Source organism: Cricetulus griseus, assembly GCF_003668045.3.
Source record: "Cricetulus griseus strain 17A/GY chromosome 1 unlocalized genomic scaffold, alternate assembly CriGri-PICRH-1.0 chr1_0, whole genome shotgun sequence".
Lineage (NCBI taxonomy): Eukaryota > Metazoa > Chordata > Mammalia > Rodentia > Cricetidae > Cricetulus > Cricetulus griseus.
Window position 1 is genome coordinate 21,120,356 of NW_023276806.1, and position 16,895 is coordinate 21,137,250.

The window sequence follows — 16,895 nt, forward strand, 5'->3', positions numbered from 1 at the left end:
AGTAGCCAGTGCTCTTAATCTCTGAGCCATCTCTCCAGCCCTCTACCTTACTTTTGAAGGCTCTCACTAACGTGGATCTTGTGGTTTTAACTAGACAGCTAGCCATTGCAGCCCCAGGATCCTCAGTGTCTGCTGTCCAAGGCTGAGGTCACAGGCATGCGTTCCACACCCAACTTTATTTACATGGATGCTGGGGATAGGAACTCAGGTCCTCGTTATTGCCCAGGGAGCACTTTATCCATTGAGGCATCTCTAAAGGCCCCTACAGGGCATTTTTATTATTAATGAAATCAGCCTTTCTAGTATCCAAAGAAGCAAAATCCAATTTATGGACTACAGATAGAAGAGACTAAATATAATATTGTCTTTATTGTAGTTGTTACTGACTTACTTAAGGTTGTTTATAAACATAAGTTCTGAGTTCAGCTCTGCTAGTCATATAATATTTAATTATTGTTATTATTATTTGCAACAGGGTCTCATTATGTTAGCTATCACTGACCTTGAACTCAAAGAGTTCCTCCTGACTCTGCCTCCCCAGTGGTACATATTAAAGGTATGTACTACCACACCTGGCTAAACCTTTTTCTTTTTGTTATATGCACAGCATATGGCATTTTGAGGAACGAATTGTCTACTCTACAGTGTTGATAGCTACTCAAAATCCATAGTGTAAAGATACTCATTTTGTGTGTTCTCTAGAGAGAGATGTAGCTTATTGTAGTGACACCATAGTAATCTTTATTTTAAACTTGGATAAAGATGGGCGAATACTTAAAGATGGATGAAAGACCAGTGGGATTTTCTTTAAAAACCTAGAACTAGATAGGCTTTGCTCTTGTCCCAGGAAGAGTGAGCTAAAGACAACTGGAAATGTTGTCTGTTTAATTTCAGAACTTAGTTCCGTGTTGCCAACATGGTTACTTAGCTATCCTTCACAGCTAGCTGTCTTGTAACTAATGTCTCTGCTGTTACAAAGGATCTCATTACTAGCATAAAAGCCCGAGTCTGTCTCTCTCGTTCTGCACAGCCATGCTCCTGTCTCTGCAGTGAGTTCAGTTGAATTTCTCTTGACGGTTTCTCTTAGTCAACACTACACTCTCTTGAGGATGCAGACAGTGTCGTTTTCATTTGCTTACATTTGCCCTTGTTTTTCCTTCCAGTGGATATCACTCTTTATCGAAATGGTTATCACGGGGATCTAAATGAGACCTTTTTTGTTGGAGATGTGGATGAAGGAGCTCGGAAACTTGTTCAGACTACATATGAATGCCTGATGCAAGCCATTGATGCAGGTCAGCCTCAGCCATGCACCTACTTCCACTATGTACCACCAGCGTTCACTTCTGTCTGTCTGTCTGTCTGTCTGTCTGTCTGTCTGTCTGTCTATCTATCTATCTATCTATCTATCTATCTATCTATCTATCTATCTATCTATCTATCTTGAGGTAGGCTTTACTGTGTAACAGACCTGGCTGTTCTGGAACTTGCACTGTAGACAGGCTGGCCTTGAACTTTCAGAGACCCACCTGCCTCTGCCTCTGGAGTGCTGGGATTAAAGGCGTGCGCCACCACTGCCTGACTCTTTTTGTTTGTTTGTTTCTTTCTTTCATTTTTTCTCTCTTTCTTTCTTTTTTTCTTTATTTTTTTTCTTCGAGACAGGGTTTCTCTGTGTAGCTTTAGAGCCTGTCCTGGCACTTGCTCTGTAGACCAGGCTGGCCTTGAACTCAGAGATTATCCTGCCTCTGTTGGGATTAAAGATGTGAGCCACCACCACCCAGCCAGAGTGGAATTCTTTAACAAATGCATGGTTAAGTCTAACAACACTGATTTATTTTTATTTTTTTTTTCACTGTTCTGTTTGAGAAAGCTTTTATTGATTTACATAAAGGCTGCATGGGTTAAAGTGAAAATGATAACTTATTAGTGTGGGAAGTCTTCTCTCCCCAAGTTTAGTTACTGTTAAATAAAAATCTTCAAAATTTTGGTCATTATTACAATAACATAATAACTTTAGTGTTCTTATTTTTGTGAGCTTCAATTTTCAATTATTTTTAAGATTTTTACCCAAATAATTTGTGTACTGTATCTGTCGTTTGCCTCTGTAACATGTCTGACATGACAGACATTTGGAGTGCTGTACAGCGATATTTGGCAAGAAGTGACCAGAAACTGACCCTCCTAGCAGTAGTCAGGAAAGAATACAAGGTGTTGACTCTGTAGGTGGCTGCTACACCTGTAAAAACACAACGTTACTGCTTGCCCTGGCAGCACAAGCTGGAATGCTAGAGAAGATAGACAAGATGTTAACACACAAATTTAGGAAATGTTCCATATTTTAAAGAAAAATCCAATGTTTGTAACAGTTAAAAATCAACTTCCCTCCCTAGTGTGGAGTATAGAAAGCTTGAAAGGTTATTAAAATTACTTTCTAAAGTAGAAGTTTTGGGTGTGTCTATTAATGGCACTTTGAGTCTGGTAATACTTTATTTCATTTTAAGATGTATCTCTGGTGTCTATCCACTGGATGCCAGCTACCAACCTCTTCCCTTATGTGACTAATAGTGTCTCCAGAGAATACCCTTAGGATCAAGGTTGTCCCCAGGTTTATATTTGGGGAAGAATCCTTGCTTCCTCTGCCATTACTGTTGAATGAGGATTTCTTTCATTATGTAATTTGCACTGTGGCTTGCAATTTTGTTGTATGTCCACCACCTCCTCAAAAATGATAAGCTCTGGGTGGGATTGGAAAAAGAAATTACTGGAAAATGTAGCACAAATAATAAAAACCCAGAGACCGGTATTGGGGTTCAAGCTGAAGATTAGAAAAGCAAAGCAGCCAGCCACTGGAGAGTTCTCACCTCTACCAGTGCTCAGACCAAAAGGGGTGAGCCTGTCCTCAGAGTGATTGTAGACTGACTGACTCCTGTCTCCCCCACCTTATATTCCTGTCTAGTGCTGGGATTAAAGGTGCGTGTCACTACTGCCTGACTTCTGTGGCTGTCTAGTGTGGCTAGCTTTGGACTGTGTCTGATCTTCAGGCAAGCTTTATTTGTTAGATTATAAACAAAATATCACCACAGGAAAAGTTATTGTGGTGGTTCCTCAAAAACTCAGAAATGTTGATTAAAATATCCCTTCGACTGGTTACTCAGACATTTAATTATACGGGAGGAAATGAATCCTTTAGGGGAAGTTTTTCTGAAACCTGGATGGGGTAGCTCAGTGACCTGAAGAAGAGAGACTGGAGGGCGTCAGGACCTTCAGACACATGCGGGATTCTCCAGGAGTCTTAGTGCCACACCACTGGAATAGCAGTGACAATAAGTCCTTTGATTTCATGGGAACAGTGCCGAAATGCAGTATAAAGCAGAATGGTAAGAATAGCATGCAGAGTGCCTTTCTAGACCTGGGCTTTTTTGCAGAGACAGCTGTGCAGTCTGAGAACCAGTAATGGGAATGAGGAATCCAGGCAAATAATTTGACTGAAACCTGGGGAAGGCAAGTTACTATTTGGACATTTCCTTTCTCCTGTTGTATTTCATGTTCTCTCTCTTTCAATGCTTTACATTTGTTTGGTATTTATTGTGTGCACCTGTACATGCTAGGCTCAGTACTCTCCAACATGTGTCTCCTGGGGATTGAACTCAGGTTTTCAGGCTTGGTGGCAAACACTTTTACTGGCTGAATCATCTCAATGCTGTACACTCTCATGTCTTCTGCCATTGGAATGGAATGTGGAAGGAAACGTTTGACTCTTAGTGTGATGGCTATTCTTATTGTTTGTTAACTTGAATACATCTGAAACTGTTGTTTGACTCTTAGTGTGATGGCTATTCTTGTTTGTTAACTTGCATACATCTGGAACTATCTAAAACCCAAATGGCTGAGCTCACACACCTGTGAGGGATTTTCTTTCTCAAGTAAACAATTGGAAGTGGGAAGGAAGATCTTTGGGTGGGAAGAGCCACCTTTAATCTGGTAGCCTGTATGAACATGGACGAGCGGGGCTTGCTCTCTGCCTACTTGTTCTCATTCTCTCTGGCAAGGCCATTCCTTCACTACCTTGTGATTCTGGTGTATTCTGAAGCCCAGCTGAGACATCCAGCCTCATGAACTGAATGACTAATGGGTTCTTGGACCCTTTGGTGGTAGACAGTCATTGTTGGACTAGCTGGAGCACAACTTGTTAACTGTTCTAATAAGACCCTCCCATATATATATGATTATACATTCATATTTCAAAAAAATGCATTATTTTTTCCATTCCATAAGTTCTGTTCCTGTAGAGAACCCTTAGGGAAAGAGGGTTTAAAAAAATGTGTTTTCCATTCTGTTGTTTGGTGTTTGTTCTTAGGGAATACAAATGGTGCATTTCTTTGACCCCTTTGTATTCTGCATGGTGTTCTCCCCCTTTCTGCATTAAAGGAGGTGCTCCTGTGTTTGAATCAGCTTTGCCATTTACTAGCTATCTGGATTTCTCTGTGCCTTCATTTCCTCACATGTATGATCTAGGCATGAAGGCACAGTGTTTACGGAGGTCCTTGCTATATGGAAACCAACTGCTAGTTAAGTACAATTCTTCTCATTGTTTTTTTCTCTTTCAGTGAAGCCTGGTGTTCGATACAGAGAACTGGGAAACATCATTCAGAAACATGCCCAAGCAAATGGATTCTCAGTTGTTCGAAGCTATTGTGGACATGGAATCCACAAACTTTTCCATACAGCTCCCAATGTACCACACTATGCCAGTGAGTACTATCCAAATATTTGGATATTTCTATTTATGAACAAATACTCAAGTATGAGTCAGGGCTTCCTATATTGTATTCACTGAAGTAATGTTTTACGTGTTCAAACACAAGTCAGATTGAAGTCTTTCACATGATAGTCTGTAAGGTGTGGCCGTGAAGAGGTGATCTAGGCTCTGTTGTCTTCAACCCATCTTTTCAGGTCACCTTGAGACTGCTTCCTAGTCAGCAGATAATGTGTCAGGGGAGATGCTTGGAAGGACATGCTTGGGAGTTTTAGTCCACCAGCCGGAGCTTGGCATAAATCACCTATATTGTTTTTTTCAACTTGCAGGAGTTCAGTGTTGCAATTATGTCTAATGGCAAGGGAAACAGGAAGTGTAATCTAGTAAGTCCTCTTGGAGAAACATAAATGGATTGTGGCAATCAGTGCATAGTCTTACTGTCATCCTTCTGGTTCCTTAGGTGAAATCATTTCGTCTTCATGTGGAGTGAGTTCTTTGTGCATTATATGTAGGTTTAATAAAGGAGAATAAGGTACTTACTGAAAACAAAGGAAGTCTAAGACATTGTATTCCAGAGATATTTTCTCTGGAAGATTAACCATTAGCAGGAGTTGCATTTGTTATTTAGGGTTAGAAGTGAAAGCTGTCCATGAAAGTGAGCAACAGGAGGAATTTAATGCACATGACTGTAGGCACTTAGACACATCTCTTCCTCTCTCTCTGTTTCTGAGCTTTTATGTAAACACTCAGTAATGTCTGTGTGTTAGTTTTTCTTGTCCTACAGTAGTAGGGAATGATGACATTCAGGAGTTGTTGATACCTGGGGCACTTAGAGATGCCTGACATTCCTACGTAAAAAGTGAGCTGATATTTTAGAGTGACGGGGAAGCTAGAGTGGTGCAGGGCTGCAGCGTCCAGGGCGTCTACCAGTGAGCACTCCCTTGCAGACCATGTCGTTCTTTGAGTGCGATGTTAGGAGAAAAGGGAGAGGAAGAAAGAAGAAAAGACTCTAGCAGTAGAAAACATGTAGCAGTTTTATTTGTACGTGTTAAAGCCTCAAGTAACCCGAGAACTGACGTGCTGCTCTCAGCACCAGGGCCATGTGTATTAGATACTGCAGAGAGGGAGTGAAATTCTTTCCAAGTGCAGAGGTAACAAGCTGGCTTAAGTATGCATTAGTGATGCTGAAGACAGTGACATTTGTGGGGAGGAGGAGATGTGAGTCATTAGTGTGGTTTACCAGAGACCCTAAGTTTCACATTAAAGCATTCTTAAATAAGAAGAAAACATGGCTGGAGACATGGCTCAATGGTTAAGAATACTGGCTATTCTTCCAGAGGACCAGGGCTGGATTCCCTGTACCCACATGACAGTTTATTAACTCTATAATTCTAGGTCCAGGGAATTTGACGCTGTCTTCTGGCTTCTGCAAGCATCAAATACATATATGGTGCATAGACATAGGCAAAATACCTGTATATATACATAAACTAAAAATGAAAATTAAAAAAAAAAAAAAAAACTCAGGTAGTGCGTTGCGCATGCCTTTCTTTAATCCCAGCACTCAGGAGGCAGAGGCAGGCAGCTCTCAGTGAGTTTGAGACCAGCCTGGTCTACAAATTGAGTTCCAGGACAGGCTCCAAAGCTATAGAGAAACCCTGTCTCGAAAAACCAAAAAGAAAAAGAAAATTATACAAAAAATTAAGAAAGAAAACTGAAACAGAAGGCAAGTCATTTTCCACATTTGGTATGTTTCTAAGTCATTTGTGATGGAAGTCATGGTGGCAGTCCTCTACTTTTACATGTACACTTGAGTTAGGCACAAGTTTTTATTTTATTTTATTTTTTGGAGACAGGGTCTCACTGTGTAGCCCTGGCTGTGTGGGACTTACTGTGTAGATCAGGGTGGCCCTGAATTCTGAGATCCACCTGCCCCTGCCCTCTGTACCCAGCTCAGGGTTTGATACAGTAATATTGCCCTCAGATAACCTGTCTGTCGAGTGAGTTGTTAGTGAAACGAAAACATTTTATGGCATGTGTAGTAGGAGTTACAGTTCTTTCAAATGAACAATGTACGAGGGACAGAAGCAGGTCTGGAAGGTAAGATTTTCTGTGTTGGCCACATCTAGTAGCAAGTCATCTGTCTGTGTTGCAGAGTGTTTATAACACTCATCAGTGGGATTTAATCCTCTCCCCTGTGAATCCATTATACTTCAGATGTCCCAATGTTTAATCAGTGTAAGAGTCAGAGATACATAGTATCTCTGTTTCAGTTTTTAGTTTGGTGGTATTTTGCCCACCCCCACCCCCACACCCTTGCTTTTAACATCTCTATTGCTGTGGCAGCGTCAGGTGGCACAGCCCTTCATGCAAGGATTTTTTTTTAAGCATTTTCTCTTTGATAGACCCAGGGGTACTGACTCCCTCAAAATCAGAAGTTGCAGGCCATTTTGGGAGAAAGTTCACAATATTAGAAATGAAAAACCTAATTCATTCAGTTCTTAGTTTATTTCTGCTTCCAAGGGTTCCCATGAGTTTAAGAACACGATTTGCTGTGAGTGCACTTTGGGAAGCCAAGTAGTGTGGCTGGCTGTATACCAGGAGGGGCTGGAATGGAATTGTGTGGGTGAGGCTCCATCACACCTAAACAGTAGCTTGCCCACCCAGCTGGAGTAGATACAGGTGGTGTTTGTACAGTAGCAATCCCGCTGGGATGGATGCCTTCACAGGAAGAGAACCTTGGAGTAGCTGACGTGTGTGCCCTCTGGTGGCCAGCCTGAGTAAATGTCGCACTCGTTTAGCTGATTTGTCCCCTTTAAGCTCTAAGTTTTTAAATTTAAAACAGTGCTCCATATATTGGTCAGGATCCTCTGACAAGACTATTCCTAGTTTTAAACTCTGGCTTTGGAAGCCAAACAAGACTGGGCATTCTTAATCATGTCTCTTGGTAGTCCTGAAAAATATTATTTGTGAACTTGCCAAAGGGCCAAAGGAAGTATTTAGTGTGAAATGCCATTTGTTTTCAGACAGAAATAAATGTCTCCTCATTATTTAAACAAATTGCCTACTATGCACAGTTTTATTTCCAAATCTCAAAGAGATTACTTACAAACCTTTCTGAAAGGTGTGCATTAGTGTGTTCCATTATATAAACATACTCCACTTCCTCAAAGAAATGAGAGACTTCTGGCATATGACATATGTCAGTCAACTTCCATAAGTGGGTGGGTGATGGGTAATGGCACTCTGTTGGACAACTACTCTCTCCCACATGCTTGTGGAGTTCTGGGAATTTCATGTGCTCCACCACACCCATCAGTCTTTGCCTTTTCTAATCTGTATTAACATAAAGACTGCTTTCCCACATGGTGATTGTATCTGAAGCTGAGTCTGTGGATATCCCTATATTTTATCGTAGAAAGCATAAGCCTAGAATAAAATCTGCCCACAGACAGATGGTTACTGATGCTGAATGACAGGCTGGGAGAATTGGGAGAGTAGTGAAGGGCAGTTGCTGGGAATGTCAGCCCTGTGCTCCTGAGAGCTGTTCAGTTCAATGCTGTTGGGTTTTGGTGTCTCCTGAGACTTTCTTTTGATTTCAGAAAATAAGGCAGTTGGTGTGATGAAGTCGGGCCATGTGTTTACAATTGAGCCAATGATTTGTGAAGGTGAGTGTGTGTTCCTGTACTCTATGTGTAACATTTCTTTTTTTCTTATTTTTTGTCTGTAATTTTTGCAAGTGCACACATATGTAGAGGATAATGAGTAGGGATTGGTTCTCTACCATGTGTGGCCTGGGAAACAAATGTAGGTTGTCAGGCTGGTGACAAGCATCCTTTTCTGCTGAAATGCCAGACTTTGTAACATTTGTTGGATTTTATTTTTCTTACCCATCAAGTCAGTAGCTGCTTCTGTTTGCTTCCTTTTGCTTCGCTCTCCCAATTGCAGCTTGATTGGTAGTGTGTAGAGAATTGAACATCTAAGGGTTCCTAAGAAGAAGATACTTTCTACCTGATTCTTCTTCTGTCAGTAAGTGTAAAGTCATTGACTGTGGTCCCTATTCATAAAGATCTTATCAAAGGGTGAGTTACAATAATAAGATCCTACATCAAGCCTCTTTAGAAGCTCTTGTGTGATTTGGAGGAGGAAGAGGAGACAGACACAGTTGTTATACAAGTTAATTCCAGCTAGAAAAGAAGGCATTGAAAGGGTAAAGAGATCCTTGAAGAGTCTTAACTTGCTCAGGACACATAGCTGCTTATGATGGGCATCCATCCGGTCCTTCAAGTCAACATCCACACCTGTGGTTTCATGCAGCATCACAAGGAAGCACATCATAGACACTGATGTCTGCTGGCATTCTTCCTGGTCCTCTGGCAGCACAGGCTGTAATGACGGCTCCTTGTTTGTCATGAGCAGTTCTCAGATTATAACTGGGAAGTACTTCTGCCAGTTCTTCATTGGGTTTAAGCAGTGCAGCATGCCACTGCTGTTGACTGGTGTCTCTGAGCCCTCCATGGAAGCTCACCTTTCCAGGCTTTCCAGGTATGAATACTCAGTGTGCTTCAGTGACCAGAGGTCACCCCATGTTCTGTTTCTCTGGAGCCATCCACTTTGTTTTTGAAACCAATTAGGCTAGGCTGGCTGCTGTCAAGCCCCCGGAGAGCTGTCTAACTCTCTGGAGCCTAGCTTTTTCATGGGTGCTTGGCATGAAACTCAGGGCTGAGTGTTTTTAAGGCTAGTGCTTTGCCAATGGGGCCATCTCCTAAGCTCTCACATTTTTCTTAGCCCTCAAAAAAACCTATTTCTCTGGGCTGGAGAGATGGTTCAGTGATTAAGAGCACTGGCTACTCTTCCAGAGGACCTGGGTTCAGTTTCCAGCATGCACATGGCAGCTCACAACTATCTGTAATTCCATTTCCAGGGAATCCAGCATCCTTACACACATGCATGTGTAGGCAAATACCAATGTAAATAAAAAAAATCATTAAAAAACCAAGACAACAACAACAACAAAACAACCTATTTCTCAAACTGGATGGTGGTGGCACACACCTTTAATCACAGCATTCTGGAGGCAGAGGCAGATGGATCTCTTGAGTTCAAGTGCAGTCTGGTCTACAGAGCTAGTTCCAGGACAGCCAGGATTACACAGAGAAATAAAACAAACCCTCTCTTTGCTCCTCTTTTTCTGGTCATAAGGATTTCATATTACAATCTGTTATCAGCCATTTACAATTGCATCAGGAGTCACACGCTGTAACAGTGCAGGAGCTAATGTTCACTTTGTACACTGAGATAGTTGGTTACTCTGGAAGGTTGGTTGCCAGTTCAAGTTTCTGATCAGTTCTGTGGGAAGTTGTTTCTATGTGTTTGCTGAAAGGAAGTCTGATGCCTTTATTTTGGGAATGCCACCTTGATTTGATACCAAGAAATATAAAAATTGTTAAATTGCTACACATGAGGAAAACTGGACATGGTTACTTCATTAGTTCTGCCGATGGGAATGACAGGCTTGACCTAAAACCAGCCATTAGGAGGGTCTTGATAGTACATTTGACTGCCTGGTTTCTCTGTTTGTTTTTGCAGACAGGGTTTTTCTGTGTAACAGCCCTGGCTGTCCTGGAACTCACGGTGTCAGACCAGGCTGGCACAGAGACCCACCCACCTGCCTCTGCCTCCCACGTGCTGGGATTAAAGGCATACGCCACCAATAGGCTATTTCCTTTCTTGTTACATACTTACCTGAGACTATTTAGAATTGTGGACGACAAAACTAAGCAACTGTTTTTGCTTGTTTAAGGTGGATGGCAGGATGAAACCTGGCCAGATGGTTGGACTGCAGTAACAAGGGACGGGAAGCGATCGGCTCAGTTTGAGCACACCCTGCTGGTCACGGACACTGGCTGTGAAATTCTCACCCGGAGACTCGATAGCTCTCGGCCTCATTTCATGTCCCAGTTTTAATTTTCCCGAGATGCCTAATGTCTGAACACCATCTTGTACTGTGCATTTTATTGAAAGTACAGACATGAAGAGCTTTTTAAAAGTCACTCCTTTTGTTTTGGCTGTGGATAAGAAAAGACTCCAGCACTTGGTGTGTGTCCTCGAGAGCTTCTTTTGGGGTCTGAAAAGCTGAGAAGAATAAATGAAACATTGCTTACTTCCTTCAGTCCCTGGCCTCACCCCCTCAGTTCGCTGTACTGGGTTTTCTTTCTTGTCCCTTGAGCACTTTGACCCTAAATCCACTTCTCATTGCTTTATCACTGCCACAGACCAGCCGCCAAGGGCCAGCCGCTTTCCAGGGGAATGCTGAAGATAAAAAATCTTGAAACCTTAGCAACACAGTTGTTCCAGATTTTTATTATATATTGATATATATGTGGAGAAATATATACATTTTAAATTCCATATACATAATTACTGAACACTATATGACCTTTGGTCTGGGTTGATTCTGCTTTGACAGGATATCTGCTGTCATAAGTGGATCTATAATTTGTTAGTGATTAATTCCTAGTTGGGAATTGGCCTCTTCTCGCCCTAATGCTAATTACTTACCCTTGTATGTGTGTAGGGAAGACTTCTGCAGTGTGCACTGTGGACCGTGTTGGTGAAGGAATGGTAAGGTCCACTTGGGAGGTTGTCAGACTTTGTGAGGTCTGGTGTGGTAAAGTAGCTGTGCTGTAGACGGTGGCTGGCAACTGCAGAATCACCTCACAATACATTGTTATTTCAGACTCTGGCCAGAAAAAAGTGTGAGGTCAGAACCCTTCTGTTCTAAGGTATACGTACCCCCGAAGAGTGGCAGTTGTCCTGTGGCAGGCAGATAATGGGGGAAAAGAATTCCAAACTCACGGGTGGCTGTGAGTTTCACCCTTCAGTAAACAACAGTGAGAAAGGAACTTGTTGCAGTACTGTAAGTGCTCAGTGTGTGTGTGTGTGGGGGCTGCTGTCCGTATTGCAAGTGTACCTCACGTCTTGTAGTTGAGAGCATCATCAAAAGATGGCTCTGGTGCCAGCATCTGCTCTTCATGGTTGTCCAAATACAAGTGTATGCAGTGGAGACACAGCAGATCATAAAGTTGCTGTGAGAATATACTTGATATACCAGTGACACATACTTTAAGACATCATCTTTTCCAGAGTGCCTCCGACCTTACTGCTTTAAGAGAATGATAATGTTTTCATGACTTTATATTAATAATTTAGTAAAGTGATTGAGTCTGGTGTAGACTTCTGGGTGTGTATGCGTGTTTAAAGTTTTTATCAAACTGTAATATTTGTGGATGGAATGCCTTGTAATATGAATGTTAATATAATATGTAAAGGGAGATTAAAGTTTGAATGACTATCCCACTTACTGTAGTTGCATTTGTTGGCATTTCAGGGGAATTGAGGGGAATAAGGCTAATAACTTCATAAACTAAACTCAAGACCATTGGAGCATACACACCTTTTCAGGTGTAATATTGTACCATAATTGCATGGTGTTTAATCCAGCAGCGTGCCAGTGCCGTTTGAGAGGTAGCTGTATTGTGAGAGCTTCTAAGTATTTGGGGGAACAGTTTGTGTTCTGACAGATTAGTAAGTGGGGTGGTGTTCAGGTTATATCATTAGAAAAGAAAGCTTCAGCAGCAAAATCTTGGTGTGGTTTTGTGAAAAGATGAGACATGCTGGTGGGGATGCTTTCCTTGGTTTGGATTTAAAAAACAAAACAAAACAATGTGGGCTCTAGTTTCATTACATACCTCCAATTAAAAATATATTTAGTTTACAAAACATCTACTTTCATCAGTGTACAACCACAGTTAATGTATTAACTTTTTTGTCAGTGCTGGGATTGAACCGGTGGCCTTGTGTATAGTAGGCAGTGCTAAACTCTGCTGCAGAATACACAGGCTAACTGGTGAGATGATCGTTCTTTTTCCTCTTGTCCATTTGCACTTACTGTAAGTGTGTCTCCTAGGTGACTCCAAATCCAGTTACATTGACAATATATGGTCACCAATACCAAGAAAACTTGTCTGCCCTTGGTATTAGTGCTTTTTTTGTTGCTGACAGTACCCAACAAAACAACTAAGGCAAGACTTATTTGGGCTTCTAGTTTAGAAGGGACATGGTGCGTCTTGGAAGAAAGGCACTGTGATAGAGCATCATCAACCTGAAGGTCACCTTGTGTCCTTGGGAAGCCGATGAGATTATGCTGGCGCTTAGCTGGCTTCCTCCTTTCCCTCTATTCAGTCCAGGACCTTAGCCCATGGGATGTTGCCATTTACATTCAGCGTGGGTCTTCTCTTTTCAGGTAAAACTGTGGAAGCATTTCAGACAGTCCCATAAATTTGTCTCCTAGGTGACTCCAAATCCAGTTACAGTGACAGTGAAAATAAACTCACATTCCTTACCTTTGTTTTATGTTTTTTTGTGGGTAAGTAGTTTAGAACCTCTTCACCAGCATTTATAATAATACTTGTCTCCCATGTGTTTTAAATTATAGACAAGGCTTGGGGTGTGCTATTCTTCCTTAATTATTGTCTTCTAAATCACTTCTGGCTTTGTTGAAATTGGCAACAGAAAACTATCCTCTGCAAAAGTGGATACACACTCATGGTATATGTAAATGATTTCTGTCCTTAAAATTTGTATTCTTGGACTGGGGAGATGGCTTAGTAGTTAAAGAGTGCTTGCTTGATGCACAGTCATCAGCACCGGAGTTGTGATCCCAGCACCCATGTCAAAGTCAGCTGTGTCCCCACACGTCTGCAATCCCAGTAGTAGGGAGATTGCTGGGGTTTGCTGACTGCCAGCATTGCTGAAAAACAGGGGCTCCACACTCAGTGAGAAGCTGCTTCGAAGAACAAGGTAGAGTGGTAGGGAGGGACTCCTACTTTCTTTAGTCTCAGTGCAGGTGTGACCTTTTACACATCATACCTTACAGAAAATAAAATTTTATCCTCATGTTTTGAAAATGGTATAGGAAAGTTGAAAGTATAGTGGAATGAAATATTCATTACCTATATCCAGCTGTAAAAATTTTGCCACCTTTGCTTCATTTACCTATGTGTGTACTTGCAGACAGAAGTGTCTGTCCTGCAGCTGTTTAATCCCAAATAAACACACAGATGCTTATATTAATTATAAACTGTTTGGCAGATGGCTCAGGCTTCTTATTGGCTGGCTAGCTGTCTCCTAATTGTTAATCCATTTCTATTAATCTGTGTGTCTCCACGTGGCCTTGGCTTATAGGAGATTCCCCGGGCACCCTGCCTGCCCAGCAGCTATATGGTGTTGACTCCCTACTACCTTCCCTACCCTGTTTGATTTCCCGCCTGGCTAAATCCTGCCTGTTCATTGGCCAAAACAGCTTTATTCATCAACCAATAAGAGAAACATATTCAAAGCCTACAGAAGGATATTCCCCATCATGTACTTTGTTCTGACTTGGTCCTGGGATTGAACCCAGGGCTTTGTGCACAAGAAAAGGGTTTTATACTTTGCCTGTTACTGCTTGAGCCTGTATTTAAGGGTGTTTGGGCCAGGAGTATAAGTCATTGATAGAGTGCTTGTCTAGCACATGAGGCTTTCTAGTTGAATTTCCAGTAAGTACCCAAACCCCAAGTAGACACTTGGTCATAACATAATCATTTCACCAACAAAGTTTTAACATTGGTGCATAATAAATGTATATGCAGACTCAGTTTCCCCCAAGTTTCTTCTGAGCACCCCACCCTACCCTGCCTGTCTCGGAGCAGTAGTTGTCTTTGTTCTAGAATAACTCCCCTGCCCTTTTAGTGTTTAAGGAAATTAACACTTGAAAGATTGTGTCAGTTGCATGTAAGTCTTAATTCTCATGAGGATATGCTGAGGAGAAATAGTTTGACAAAAGACTTAATAGATGTCACGTTGCATTCATTATGGCCCACATGAGTTGTCAAGTATTCCAATGTGCTTGATCACTTTGTGTCTTCTGTACCCATCCCTACTTTCCCCTGTTACTTTTTTTTTTTTTTTTTTAAACAAGTGGATTGAAAGCTACTTGGAGGCAATATGGATGCCATGTTCACAATATAATTTTAGCATTCATTGATATCCTTGCCTGAATCCACTATTTCCTTGCATTTGTCCTACAAGTTGGAGTTCCCAAATCTAGTATTCCATTTACATTGATATTTTACTTAGAAGCATCTCTCAAATGTATCATCCCTCTACATTTATTAGCTGACAGTCCACTGCTCCTCCCTTAGTAAGCCTCTCAATTCCAACTTGAATATCACTTTTAGCTCATAGATTCTTTGGGTCAGGGTGGGGGGCAGGTTGGAAATACGCTTTCTGTGTAGCCTTGCCTGCCCTGGACTTGCTCTGACTCACAAGAGATCTGCCTTTCTCTGCTGGGGTTAAAGGTGCATGCCACTGTAACAAAGTCTTTCCGCCAAGCTGCCCGAGCCCTGCTGCCACATGGGCGCTTTCCGCCAGGTGGCCCAAGTTCTGCCCGCCGCCATGTTAAGGTCCCAGGTAACATACAGAGACTTATATTAGGTACAAATGCTGCATGGCCAATGACTAGGATTTCTCATCTGCTAGCTCAGTCTTAATTATCATAAATCTATATATTTTATAAGACTTATGGGATGCCAGTGGCAAGCGTCCTGTGTCTCTTGGGCTTTCTCTTACCTTTCCCAGAATCCTCCTTGACTCCCAGTCCCACCTGTCTTGCTTTCCTATTGGCCAACAGTACTTTATCAACCAATAAGACAAACATACACACAGAAGGACCTCCCCCATCATGCCACCACTGCCAGGCTGTATTCTTATTTAAATAACATTTCTTATTGAGAGTTTGATACAATGTATTTTGGACCACACCCCTCCCCTCTCTCACCTCCTCCCAGATTCACCTTCATCTTACTGCCCACCCAACTTTTGTTTTCTTCCACTTAAAACTCATTGAGTCCAATTTGTGTTGCCTAATGCTCAGAGTGGAGGCCTGCCCTAGGATGTGACCACAGGGATCATGCCATAAGAACTCCTTAGCTAGTCATGGGTTTTGTGCTTACTTTCCTGTCTTCATGTTGGGACTCTGGCTTGATCATGTGCAGGTCTTGTGCATGTTGTCATAAACTGCTGAGTCATATGTGCAATTTCTAGATTGTATCTGGGGAAGTTTGCTTGAAATAAGCCATCGGCCTTAGTTTTTCAAGTCTTTCTACCCCATCATCCACAAAATCTCACAGCGTTGGAGGAGGGATGGAGTATTCATGTCATTTAGGGCTGAACAGTCTTACTCTCTGCATGTTGACTGGTTGAGGATCTATTTAATTACCATCTACTGAAAGAAACTTGTGAAGAGGGTTAAGAAATCCCTATGCACAGCTTTTACTGGTCAAACTTTTTTTCTGGAGTAATGAGATTCTTGGCCTTGTTACTATTTTTCCACCCTCCCCACCCAACTCCCAGCAGCAAACAAACCGAAGTTAATTGTTTGCATCTTTGTAATATGAACTTGTAAGCACAGTTGTACTGTGGTGTCTTGAGAGAAGCACATGACCAAGACACCAGGGATCTAATTTTAACTGTGTGGCTAAGGGGACAAATTGCACCTTTGTACACTGACATCACAGTTTAGCAACAGCTTAAATGGCAGTGTGACTGTGAAGTAAATTTGCACTATCAGTAGCTGGGTAGGTCGCCAGGTAGTTCAGGCTGTTTGACTTAAAATGAGCCATGTGAGAAGATGACGGAGATGCTACTGGGCACTGTTGTGCAGTCATCACAGCATGGCCTCATTTGGGGATCTTTGGAGTAGTTGAGTATTCACGGATACATAGAAGTGGGAGCAAATCCATGGTGCATTCTGCATGCCCTTTACCGGTCACACATGTGGAACTGTCAGGGTCCAGTTGACTGAATACACTGTTTTCTCAAAATTCTACCAAAAGAAGCCCCGTGGAGCCAGCAGGGCCGAGTAGTCTACCTGGCAACTTGGTTGTTGTCAAGACAGTGCTACATACATTTATTATCAAAATGGCTGCCCGAATAAACCTAACAAAAGTTTATTGAATGCTTGGTAGTATACCTTTCTAAAAGGTATTTGCTGTCAAAAAATATTCTATTCTTGGCTTGTTAACTAAACCCATGTGGA

At 41.9% G+C, this 16,895-nt stretch overlaps 1 protein-coding gene across 4 annotated transcripts in view; it reads left to right on the top strand.

Annotated features, from left to right (window-relative positions):
- The window catches only part of Metap1 (methionyl aminopeptidase 1), a 41,627-nt gene that overhangs the window by 22,021 nt on the left and 2,711 nt on the right, over positions 1-16,895 (top strand). For 2 of the 4 annotated variants that reach the window (XM_027395818.2, XM_027395817.2), the window contains exons 8-11: positions 1,164-1,295; positions 4,608-4,751; positions 8,359-8,424; positions 10,560-12,115. In XM_027395818.2, the coding sequence (XP_027251619.1) occupies positions 1,164-1,295; positions 4,608-4,751; positions 8,359-8,424; positions 10,560-10,723 (506 nt within the window). In that variant the 3' untranslated portion in view covers positions 10,724-12,115. Of the gene's footprint in view, positions 1-1,163; positions 1,296-4,607; positions 4,752-8,358; positions 8,425-10,559; positions 12,116-16,895 lie in introns of those variants that run through there. The other 2 variants (XM_027395819.2, XM_035452003.1) reach the window with 2 other exon arrangements.